Source organism: Osmerus mordax, chromosome 3 (assembly GCF_038355195.1).
Source record: "Osmerus mordax isolate fOsmMor3 chromosome 3, fOsmMor3.pri, whole genome shotgun sequence".
Taxonomy (NCBI): domain Eukaryota; kingdom Metazoa; phylum Chordata; class Actinopteri; order Osmeriformes; family Osmeridae; genus Osmerus; species Osmerus mordax.
Window position 1 is genome coordinate 17,650,600 of NC_090052.1, and position 12,930 is coordinate 17,663,529.

At 45.2% G+C, this 12,930-nt stretch overlaps 1 protein-coding gene across 2 annotated transcripts; it reads left to right on the forward strand.

Moving 5' to 3' along the window:
• Positions 1-319: 319 nt before the first annotated feature.
• Positions 320-8,764, forward strand: LOC136940782 (dual specificity mitogen-activated protein kinase kinase 6-like). Of its 2 annotated transcripts, none has more exons than XM_067233090.1 (12): positions 320-596; positions 3,507-3,576; positions 3,683-3,731; positions 3,831-3,944; positions 4,243-4,362; positions 4,708-4,824; positions 5,175-5,226; positions 5,368-5,495; positions 5,681-5,758; positions 5,874-6,013; positions 6,226-6,271; positions 6,499-8,764. In XM_067233090.1, exons 1-12 carry the CDS (start codon positions 578-580, stop codon positions 6,574-6,576), a joined length of 1,011 nt encoding a protein of 336 aa, XP_067089191.1. In that variant the 5' UTR covers positions 320-577; the 3' UTR covers positions 6,577-8,764. The 2 variants fall into 2 exon arrangements, with proteins under 2 accessions (XP_067089191.1, XP_067089190.1); XM_067233089.1 differs by lacking the exon at positions 320-596 and adding an exon at positions 1,741-1,798.
• The last annotated feature ends 4,166 nt before the right edge of the window (positions 8,765-12,930 follow it).

The following is a 12,930-nucleotide window of genomic DNA, read 5'->3' on the forward strand; positions in this document are numbered from 1 at the left end:
TATTTTTTTGTCATTATTTACTATGAACTATCATGAAACTACATTAATCATAATAAATCAACGATAATAATAAGGATAATAATGCTACTACTAATAATAGTAATATGAATTAATTTAAATAATAAGACGATTATGAAGACAGACAATAATATCTAGACCTTAAGGATTACACATACAATAGTATGCCATAGCATGATATACAAATTACACAAACAAAAATTATGAGAGTGAAACGACATATCCCACAATTCCACAACACAGGACCGGAAATCCATTACTACGCAAGAACGTTAGGGAGTCTTCAGCTGTCAGACTTTGGCCACATCGAGTTCAACGTTTTACTCAAGCAAACTACGCTATTAATACGTATATAAAGTCGTGCATTCGGTGTTTATGCTTTTAGTTTCCAAGTCCTGCAGAAAGGGTACAAAAGCACGAGAACTGCATTAAGATTCTTTCATCGTAGCTGGTTGCACAGCAAACCACCGCAGATCCTGAGCGGGTGGATGCAGGGAGGGAGGGAGTAAAAAAGGCAAAAGTCTTTGTGCCTCCCCTCCCCCTCATCAGCAACGGGGAAATGTCTCTTTCTAAAGGAGGTAAGACTTTTGCATGTTTTGAATCGTAATGGCTAGTGGATTGGCTACATATATGCAACATGCTTGCATTCGTGCTCAGCATTGAGGTGGGGCTTTGTCGAAGCACGGTTCGAATGAGTTTCCTGCTTAGCTAAGTTATATAGCCACCCCTATGACCCAGTGCAAAGTTGGTGTGCGGTAAGCAGAAGTTGCACTGTGGTACCTGGAAGACATTGCTCTTGGAATGTATGTGCTAGCCTCGTATAAGCCAGGCCAGATTTTATGAGTATGGTTAGCATCTGACTTAGCCAACTATAACCTAGTTGTGTTTAGGCGCTTAAACATTTGCTAACCAGCTAACATGCTATCTCTAGCTAGCTGCTTTCGTGTGGATGAGACGTACGCAGCCAGACAGCTTCATCCTGCTGTATTTAGCTGTCTACCAGCTAACAGCGCCGGTGTGGAAGTTGGCTAACTAACCTAGCTGCTACTGATTTATGTCGCCCCTCTTGGACTTGGAACTAAGAGGGTCCTATTTTAGAACCACACACAATGGAACGACACGGAGGTTGGCTCAGTTTTTCGGTCCCCTGCCCTGGCATTGGAAAACATGACTCATTGAATATGTTGGGTCTTTCTGATTGGCCTGTCTAAATTTAGATTCTAAAAGTCGTGTAGGTTGCGTCTGCCTATTTAGTAATTTAATTACTATTTTTTTGTTTGAAGTCGATACGTCAATTACCATATATTAAAATTAATACTTGCATAGCTAGACAAAGTGGACAGTTGATCTCGTGCTTTCTGTTGTGTAATGTTGTAGCATTAGACAGCGTTGAATAGAACCCACCTGATGGAAAATCAAGGTTCTCCTACTACGTCAGATATAGGCTAGAGGGCTTGATGATGTCAATTTACATTGCAGGTTCACCGCGTGCTATTACACAATCATACTAGCGTTACCATGGTCTTGAAAACACATTGTTGAGAGAGGCCCGGAACACCAGCTTTGCACTGCACTCGTTGTGTTTCAGTCTGCCATAGGCCTTGGCCCACCCATAGCTACATGTTTTGACTTGCACCGTCAGTGACTATTCGTGCAGACGTTCTTTGTTGACAGTTCAGTTTGCAAGCAGTCTGCCTATTATGGATGTATGCTACACGGCGCTTGTTCCATGCTGACGCTATGGATTTGGCTTTCAGCTCTGTTTTACTGAAACAAAAAGGTTTTGTTTCTACGCTATAACTTGTTGCCATTTTTACTTGTTGCCATCAACTATTCTAGACTGCTGTGTGTTTGGCCTGCTGCTGATCAGTGTTATTTTGTTGACACGTTTAAAGTGACTATGGTACTGCAAGTATGTAAACCAGCAAGTGCTTAAGTGTTTCTTGGTGATCTGCAATCCAGCTGTTCATCTCTTGATCCTTTCCTTTCCAAGGATACGCAGCAGCTATATTCTTATACAGAATCATATTATCACTTCTACTGGTATCCTTATCAGTGGGCCTGTCTAAAAGTATTCCTGGTGAATAATATCTCTGAGTCACCTGTCTTGTGACATACCACATGACTGAGGGATCACTAAATTTGTGTCATTATTAAAAGAGTTGTATAAACCAAGTCTATACTAAATAATGGACTTGACATATTACTTCTAACTATGGTTGAATAAACACTGACACCCGACTAGGTCACTAAGGAATTCCTCAGGGTAAGGATTTTGATGTGGTTTTACCCCTGTTGCTGAGTGCAGTTAACAGGTTTCAGGTTTCTGTATAGTCCGGAACAGACAAGCTAGCTGAGACCTAATGACATCATGCACCCCAAAGGGTCTGACAGCTGTAGGGAGAGGATGTGTCAAGTCAGACCGAGAGGCACGCAGGCCGCAGAGGGGCTGCTGCACACACCTGCCCCGTGGCCCCAACACACTCCCTCCTCAGAGGGGAAGCAGAGCAGAGCACACCATCCACCCAGGCCTCCTGTGCAATCAGGCCCAAGATGGCAGTTCTTGTCCTAGATCCTCCCTCTGAAGTGGAGCCTGCTGTGGTGGTCGGAGTTGTACAATGTGTTTTTTTTTTTTTTACTTCACCGCGCTACATTAACACCTTCCTGCCCGGATAGGCCGTTTAAATATTTCATTTCTCAGGGACTGGAAGAAAGTGCATTGTTGTTTTTGCTTCCACTGCCCGCCTAATTTTTTCAGAACAAGGACTGTTTAATTGTCATTAGGTCATAGGAAAGTTTTGGATGCCTTTTGTTTTAGCGTGCACAGAGAAAATACTACAAATGATGTGTCAGTTTTTCCCCTCTTCCCAATACATTGCATTCATGGAAAATCTGAGTAAAGTAAGACAAGTGCCGTCTCTCTTCTTTTGTGAAACATGGAAACTGGATACCCGAAGTTTCCTTTGGCAGTCAGTGCCACCAAATGCATTGAGTGTGGAAGAGTGTTCTGGCATTTCTGTTTCGTCTCTTGTTGGATACACGAGGTCCTGCCTGGTGTCAAAATATGTCAAAAAAAGTCTCTTGTCCTCTTACATTTTCAATTGCCGTCAAAAGACAATACATGCTACAGAGACTGTGATGTCTGTGGCTTAACCACTGAAACACAAGTGTCTGATTGTCACTGCCTCCAAGGTCCTGCAGGTAGGGAAGCTGGGCCATGAAAGCTTGGGAAAAATCCCAATTGTTGCTTGTAGGACGTGTTCATACAGCAACCGCAGTGTGTCCTCATCTGACTCATCACGCTGCTGTTTCCGTCCATCTCGGGTTAGATAACAAATCCGACAGAACGGCCAACCGACAAACGAAGCCCGAAATATCACCCGTCAAAATCGCGGGAGTGATTGTCGAGATAAAGGGGACTTGGGGAAACGGGAGCGCTGTGTTGTGCGCGGAGCCTGAGGTCTGCCTTTCTCTGTGTCCTCCCGCAGGGAAGAAGAAGAATCCAGGCCTCAAGCTCTCCAAGGAGGTGTTTGAGCAGCCTCCACCCGCAGCAGCAGCGTAAGGAAGACTCGGCTTGTGGCCCGCCGTCTCACCCCGACTGTATCAAACCGTAGTACCCTCAGTCTGCATTTCATCCGTGCTTTCCTTGTCCTTCCCTCCTTAGACCACCGCGAGATCTGGACTCCAAAGCCTGTGTCACTATAGGAGAAAAGGTAGGGGAGGGTGGCCAGCTATCGGCGGGTCACATTCTCCAGATGCCTCTAGATGCTGTGGATCCACAGCATGCTGTGACTTTGTTTTCCCCTCTCCAGAACTTTGTGGTGAAGGCTGATGACTTGGAGCAGATTGCCGAGCTGGGCAGGGGAGCGTACGGGGTGGTTGACAAGATGAGGCATGTTCCCAGTGGTGTCATCATGGCTGTCAAGGTGGGTGTGTACATCAGGTGGCATCCTCGACTGGGATCCACGACGGCATGGATTTGTTTGTTTTTTAACAACTGCGTTTCATTCCCTTACCTCAACACGTTCTGAGCATGTGCATCAGCAATAGGTAGCCTATATATGGCTACATTTACTGGGTCATTTCTTGTGTTTGTGATCCTGTAAACCGAATGATTTCTTTCATTGTTGTGGCTTATGGTGCGTGGAGTGTAGTTAGGCTGAATCTGAAACGCGTGTGTGTGTGTGCATGTGTTTGTTTGTTTCGGGGATATTCGTTCTATAGAGGATCCGTGCCACAGTCAACACCTTGGAGCAGAAGAGGCTGTTGATGGACCTGGACATCTCCATGAGGACTGTGGACTGCTTCTTCACTGTCACCTTCTACGGAGCTCTCTTCAGAGAGGTAGGGGAACATTTGGCGTGTTAAGAAGGCCCTACACATCTTTCCCTTTGTCTTAAATCTTAAAAAAATAAATAACGTTTGGCATAGACCTATGTCACGTTATTTTAGCGTCGTTGTCATTTATGTTAAGACCGCACTCGGGTACACCAGACGGTATTCTCAGGCATCATAAGTCCCATGATCTATAACATTTTTACAAAATAATATAAAGTAAATATTGCAGTAGCTGGCTGTCCAATGACCTTGCTTAACCAAACCCAGTGTGTCCTAAAAACCGAGGTCAGCATGTGCGTGTGGGAGAGTTATTTCACCATTGATCGAGGTGTTTCCCGTGTGTGTTGCCAGGGTGACGTGTGGATCTGTATGGAGCTGATGGACACTTCTCTGGACAAGTTTTACAAACAGGTTATCGAGAAAAACATGACCATACCGGAGGACATTCTGGGCAAGATCACTGTAGCGGTGAGTGGGTGCTGCTTCCTCAACTTTGGGCACACGTGCACTCGTCCTCACATATGCGGGGGTCAGATGGCTGAGCGGTTAGGGAATCGGGCTATGAAACAGAAGGTTGCCGGTTCGATTCCTGGCCGTGAAAAATTATGCTGTGTCCTTGGGCAAGGCACTTCACCCTACTTGCCTCGGGGGAATGTCCCTGTACTTACTGTATGTCGCTCTGGATAAGAGCGTCTGCTAAAAATGACTAAATGTAAATATTGGAAGCACAGACTGGTCTTCTGGTCTTCACAGACTGGTCTTTGCTAAAAATGTCTCTTCATCTGGATCCATGTAAATATCTCTTCCTCTCCCCCCAGATTGTCAAGGCATTGGAGCATCTGCATACCATTCTGTCTGTGATACACAGAGGTGAGTTCTAGTGGAGACGCCCGTGTCCGGGGACGTCATGCCCCCACTACAGAAGCTCTGTGTCTGCAGAAGCTAAACTCACCGCTGAGCTCGTGCTAATGTAATCCCTGTGGTAACCGTCCTGACATATCCCCTGTCTAGACGTCAAGCCCTCCAACGTGCTGATCAACACACAGGGCCAGGTCAAGATGTGTGACTTTGGCATCAGCGGACACCTGGTAGATTCGGTAGCCAAGACCATGGATGCAGGCTGCAAGCCCTACATGGCGGTGAGCAAGCAAGCATAGCCATGAGGAGACCCAAATATAGCACATCTTTATGGATTTTAAACCTGAATAGTAGCAATGTCACGTTTTGTTTACCTGCTGTCCATCACTGGGGGTTTGGATGTGTTGCCAGACTAGTTTTGTTTTGTTTTCCGGCTGCATTGATGCCGTTTGTCGTTGTGTTTCAGCCTGAGCGAATCAACCCAGACCTCAACCAGAAAGGCTACAGTGTCAAGTCAGACATCTGGAGTCTCGGGATCACAATGGTGAGACGAAGACCACCACCACGGTGGCAGTTGTGCTTTCCCATTTTTTTAATTTATTTTTTCTCCTCTTTCTCACTCCTTCCCTTCACGTACCTCCCTTGCCGTCTCTCCCCAGATTGAGCTGGCCATCCTGAAGTTCCCTTATGACTCGTGGGGCACACCTTTCCAGCAGCTCAAACAGGTGGTGGATGAGCCATCTCCTCAGCTGCCCGCCGGTCGCTTCTCTCCTGAGTTTGTAGACTTCAGCTCCCTGTGGTGAGCCTCCTCTCTCTCGACCTGCCACCCTGTTGGCATGACTGCTGCCGGCCACCAGGGGTCATTGCGCTACACTCCCTGACTGCAGAGAGGAGACGCCAACGAGCTCCAGCGTGGAGCAATAGAGTTGATTCAAAGTAGACATGCGTGGACTGTGTGAGGTTTTGCTGTTGGTTTGTTTTGGGTTGAATATTCTTCTTTTTTCTTTGCAGCTTAAGAAAGAAACCTAATGAAAGACCAGGCTACACAGAATTGATGGTAGGTTTTACATTTTCAGATATTTAAACTAAGTACATAAATGATTAATAGTAGAATCCTACTTCATTTTAATGAACATGTATGATTCATCATTTGTGCTACCTCTATTAAACAAAATACCTAACAATGACCACTAGCAAACACGTGTCCAGAGGTCATTGGTCCATGATGTCGAATATGTTGACATATGTGGTGATTGTTTCTTTGCCTTTGCACCATTTCTACAGCAACATCCCTTCTTCACCCTGCATGACTCCAAAGAGACAGACGTGGCCAGTTTTGTCAAGATCATCCTCGCTGACTGACCCTCGCCCCCCTTCCCCCACACACACAACTCCACCGGGTAGGCGGGACATCTACAACTGTTTGACGACAACAACGACCCTCTTTTTAAAAACTCACTGGAACGACCGGCAACATCTTCAGATTCCTGTACACCAGATGCGCGTGCACACACACACACACACACACACACACACACACACACACACACACACATACACCACACTAGGTGTTTGTCCCAAAACCTGAGCCCAGTTCATCAGAGGTGGTGTGGGCCAGTGATGGGCACATTGTCCATGCAACCGGACCACGACAAGCTGCCCGTCTCTCCCTCCTGTTACTGTGTGGGCTGACTGAACTCTGCAGAATTCCTCCTCACTGTAAGAGTTTTCTGAGAGGACAAATTGTCGGCAAGTCATTTCTTGTCAACAACTGTTCCTTTGAAAACTCTTGAGTTACACCAACAACAACAAAATCAGTTAATTAATGTATATGATTCTGTACAATGAAAGATATATTTGCAAATACACTTTTCTATACTGTATATCTTCAACCGGTTTGAATTGCAAGGGAGTGGCCTTACATCATATCATGTCGGGAGTCAGACTTAATTTCCCCCCTCGCCCCAAGGTGATGGTGGTTCACTTACAGGGTTGCAGCAGTCTAGCTGGGGGTTGGTTTGGGGGTTTAGACAAACCACTGTGTACCTGGGGGAAGGTCAGATGTCGAGGAAGATCAGAAATTGTAAGTCGTTCCTAGAAATCTTTACAATTTCTTTTCTGGCCAAGGAATGCCGTCATCTAACCTTTGAGAATGGCTTTCGTAGAACCCCCCCTGCAGGCCTCCCCCCCTCTTTCAAATACCCCACACACCCCCTCCCCACCCATAGGTACACACCCCTTTCTGACTTCCAGTTGATGTGTTGGGGTCTGGCTATAGTGTAAATAGGACTGTTGTCATCATATTACCTGTTGGTGTTATGAGGTAAACAATAGAAACTCACAGCTTGACCCAGTCCACTCTGAGCCATTTGGAAGATTGTTGTTCTGAATTATTATTATTATCGCAGTTTTTTTCGGGACTGTTTTGGCTGCTGTTCATGCATTTTTTTTTTTTTCTTCTTAGCTCTGCTTACTTCTCTGAGTGCAGGGGAAACCCTGTATCATTATCGTCTTTCTCAATAGGCACTTACACTTGCAGGGAGGCCTAAGCCTCATGCCTTACACATCCAGTATGTTAGGGAAATAATTTATGTGTTTAAGTTGTAAATAGTATTTTGGACTTTTTTTTTTTCTTTTTTTTTTTTTGTGTGTATGTATCTTGGCACTGTGGAGTGATGTGGCAATCTGGGTGTGCTCAGCATGGTTGACATAGTACTCGTTTTTAATGCAGTGTGTGAAAAGCAAAACACCCACATACCCCCAGCCAGCTGAATCCTGTCCTCCTGTTTTTGGATTGATGTGCCGCCGGCCGGCTGCCGTCTCTCAGGTTTCAGTGCCCTCTGCTTCAGGCTGCGGCGGCTCCGTCTCCCCCAGATAGCTCCCCCCCCCCCCGAGCGGAGGACATCCTCAGCCTGTACGTAGGACATCCAGTAGAGCTCCACGCCGGCCGCCCCCCTTTTGTCTCCGGCTATGCGGTGTTCTTCCTGTAGCCCAGGAGGAAGATTCGGACCCCCTTATCCTGTGGTGGCTGTGAGCAGGTTGCTGGAGGACTGTGGCCAGACCTCATTCTCTGTGACCGACTGCAGAGTTTGTGTCAGTTCAGTTTCAATTCCGGTTTACATTTTTTTGAACTGTAATTGCGTCGATGCCCCTGACTGATAGTTCCACCCCCGCTCCCACCCCGTCATGTGACTTGCATGGCCTACATCCAGTGTACACTGTAGTTTGCTTCTGTCTGTCTTTCTTTCTTTTTTTATTTTTATCAATGTCAGTGAATCCATAATGAGGAGTATTTATGATTGTGTGAATAAGAAGGGAAAAAAAAGCTATTGCAGTGCTACTAGAAGCTGCTGGGATTTTAATGTTTTCTTGTCGGCCTTCTTCATTGGAGCCATTCCATCTGTGTCAGGTGCCTCTCATGCTGGTCACAGTGAGAATGGAACACTTGCTCTACCTCTCACTTATTCACTCAATTAGCCACCACTTTGATGGGTGAGACTGACAAACTTGAATTGTGGGAAGATATAATAAAGGCTTTATTCTTCAATAAGACTGTGTGGTTGCCTGTTATTTCACTGTTCTTGACTGATTGCTTGTCTGAATGCAATATGTCTTGCTGAATGCCTCTTCCTGTAGGAACCTATGTATGTGTGTGTGTATATATATATATATATATATATATATATATATATATACACATACACATGACAGCATCATCAAGCTCCAGTCTTCCTGACGGCTGCATTCCTAACAGGTTCCACTTTGTATTGTCTTTCCTGAAACCGTACTCCCTGCTTGTGGTCGGGTAGATACTGTTTCAGGCGGGGATACGCGATGACATGAAACACAAGCCTCACTTTTACTGCTTCTCTACCTCTTGTCAGTCCTGACCCAGTGGGACGAGTCTCAGGCCGGGCTCAGAACATGACCCCTGCTGTCCCACCGTATCTTCACAAACGCACGCACGCCATCCAAGGACACGGACGCTCCTCTGACCCCGGCATCATCTAGAACCGCGTCAGTGGCGAACAGACGCCCGTTTTGATTGGAGACGGTTTGCTCAGTCAATCAGCGCCGTGGCTTGTTCCTCACTGCATTCCTGCGATGTTAATCTCCTTACGTAACTCGGCCTTTACGTAAGCAGAAATAAAAGCGGTTGCCTTTTTCACGTGTGGAGTGGAGCCTGAATGGAAAGGAACACAAGTACATTTCAACAGCTCTTTTTGAGTGCATTTGCCACAAATGTAATAGCCGACGCTCACAAAGGTTCACTTGACCGGTCCGATGCGGTCTGAGAGTGCGTCCGTCACAAAGCCCAATCTATTCACAGCAGGCTGAGGAAACTGAATGCCAGGAGACTCCAGGACACGTCTGCGCACACGACACAAACATTGGCTACATCTGAGGGGCTTTTTCTTGAGGACAAGTGTCCTGTACAGACAACAGACAACAGGCTTCAGTACAAGATTCTTTGCATGAGAAGAGTCCACGTCAGATTGTTGACTCGCTCTTTACTTGGGAGCGAGCTTTGATGTAGACTAGAGGACAATGGCTGTATAACCAACTGTGCTGTGACAGGTCTTTCAGGACTTGGAAGAGAAGGTGCAAGCATTAGAGTGCATTAGAGATTCACCCTGGTTTTGTATTATTTGTGCACCATCGAGCAGGTGTGACACATTGTACATCATATTGACAGCGTTATTGTAGTCTCATCAGGGGTCTGTACATTTAGGAAGAATAGCGGAGAGTAGACATAATATGTACAGTATGTTAGTCTTTGTCGTTCTTTCAATCCCTCTTTTCAGGGCTGCATGTATGAAGGAGCCACTACAGAATGAGATCACCTGTACCATTGTACTAATCCTCTCTCACTACATACACTATTGAACTATTACACTATTATTTAACTATTATAAGTCCATCTAATGGCAATTCAGTATGCATAAGCCACTTTATCTCAGTATCCGATTGCACTATGTTGACCATTCACGCTGCTCATTATTCTTATTTTTATATATATTTTATTTTATATTTAAATTGTTGTATTCTTAGATTGTTTAGTTCTTAGAAATAGTTAAACTTTTGTACTTTTACTTAATTTAAGATCTGTATATGTTTAGTGTTTTGCACCTCCCTGCCACAGTAAATTCTGTGTTTGTATAACATACATGGCCAATAAACCGAATTCTGATTCTGATTCTGAACGAGCTCTTGGCTGAATGTTTCACGGTCATTCAGGATGGAGCTACTATCTGAAGTAAAGTGCTTTTAATCTCCCAGGGGGCAGTCAAAGTACAGATAACGCAAATAGCAAATCGGCATCGTTTGACAACATATTGAATTTGTGAAACTGGGTTAGGGGGGCGCCATTGGTTTTTTAGTTCAGACAGAGAGATTTGGAAATAGCTTGTTTTTGTGTCCACAGGTCAACAGTTGTGCAGGTCGTCAGACTGTGTGGTGATCATTATCTCAGACTCAGCATCTCACTCCCTAGCTCAGTTTCTTATAGCCTGGCCTCCCCCTCCTGATTTAAACAGCAGCCTGCACATTCCTGCATGTCATGCTCACAGCCAGTCTCATCCTAGACTGTCCTTAGACTCTCCGAGAGACTTCAGACAGATTCGTAGTGACAAGCAGTGAGGGTGTGGCATGTCCATAGTAGGCCACCCCCTTTGGTTGAAGTGATTGTAACCAATTTCTACATGGTGGAAAGAAATGAAGCCAGACTAGTTGGCAGTTGTAGACAATCTCTGTAAGACCCAGATGAATTGGAAAATGTTAAACAAAGATTTTTTTTTAATTTTGGAACCCCTTCCTTAATCCCAAGCCAGATCTCACGATCTCCTGACCTCACTACGACATCAGCATGGCCAGATGATGGCATAATTTTTTTTTCAATGATCCAGTAGAAAGAACGGAGACAAAAGCCAGCGACAGTTCTTTCCATCCCGATACTGGGGAGGGCTCTAATGATCATCTCATGGAGTACGATTAAGGACAAAGTGAGAGAGGGCACCAATTAGAGCACTTCATCTCTCCATTTCTCTTTATCCCTCTTTCTGTCTGTCTGTTTGTCTCTCTCTCTCACTATCTTGCCCACATACTTCCTGTCCCCTCAAACAAGGAATGCCAGTTCACTCGACTGGTGGGACCCCGAGTATATACAGTTCCAGTCTGGCCACCCACACAGCACATTTCATCTCAGCACGTCTCAGCTTGCCGTCCTTAGCAGCCCAGCCAGACTCAGGATGTCCGCAGGTCTGGGATTAGAGGGGGATCCATATCTGAGCAGTGCAAATGAAAGCCCTGAGAGCCACACAAGCTGGCATCAGGCATTCATGTGAAAATAGATCTGACCAGGCTTTGTACTTTCAGTGCCGAGACTTCTGACATCTTATGCAACTATCACGAGGGTTTTAAAACTTCAACACCTTTAACCTTCACAACCCCCACAATCCTGAGGAAAATACTAGTGCCCCCCCATCAATATATCATTGTAAACATTGTCAGGAATTTCAATATGAATAATATAATGAAGGCACTTGTGCTGATTATTGACACATAATAAGCATTTTTAAGTTTTAACGTATAAAACTATATGTTATAGAACAACTTTTGGTGTGTCCCCCACAGGAACTGCTCTTGAGAAAATGTCAATATACTGTGCCCCCCAAAGTAACTGTGAGATTTCTGCCCCTGCTTATGAGGTAGACTATGGCAAACCATCCAGGCTGCACTCATGTACATTCAAGCTTACTTCCCTGGTGGCTTCAGGGTAGTGGTGTCCCTTATGAAAGCTAAGGATTCTGACACAAAGCAAACTCCTGCATCTGAATGGAAAACATTTTCCAAAAGAGTATTTCTTTGGGGGATGGATGAGGATGGGGTAATTACATAAGGATATTCTTTTGGTCGATTCCATGAGAATTCAAGCAGGATTGGGAGACTATGCAGAGACGATTTCAACACTAGCCCCAGTGGTCCCTCTGACGAAACACGGTTCTAATGTGGACTCTTCAGTTATATTCTGTGTCAAATCATACAATTTGGAAAGTCGCTAAGGCTTGCTAAGTTCGAAACTAAAAGACTCAAGTCGTTTCAGACGACTTGGATGGGGGTTTTTTTTCCACTGATAACTCAATCTCTAAATGTGTGTAACAGAGTCTAAGTGGCATGCCCCTGGAAATACTATAGTATTACAGGTCTTTCATTCAATACTGAAGCTCAGCTTTAATTCGCGTCTGTTGAAACAATCCCTGTCGTGACATTGACGCTTCAGTGTGGATGCTGAAGGGTATACCCTGGCTGGATTAATGATCTGATAGCTCAGCCTGGACAGTACTACACCGTAATTACACCCTGACACGCCGGTGGCAACCATCCACCACAAATCACCACGCCAAGGCACAGCGAAGGAAGAAATCTGCCTGTGACGTTACACTGCAGTGTGTTTATACAGGAACACATCACATGCGCGCTGTGGATGAACAATGTGCTTAGTAACATGATTAGGCCTACAGCAAATTCATTTCAGACAACTGAATCCTTGTAGATCCTTGTTGACGGTGTCCTAACCCTTTTCCTTGGCTCAGTAGCGGCATTGTCGTTCCACCCCAAAATGTAGTCTGACCTGGAGCTGGATATCTCAACACTTAGGATATCTTCTCTTTTAAGCTTCGACCTTGAGACTCCTAAAGTGTCATCTTTAAACGGGCC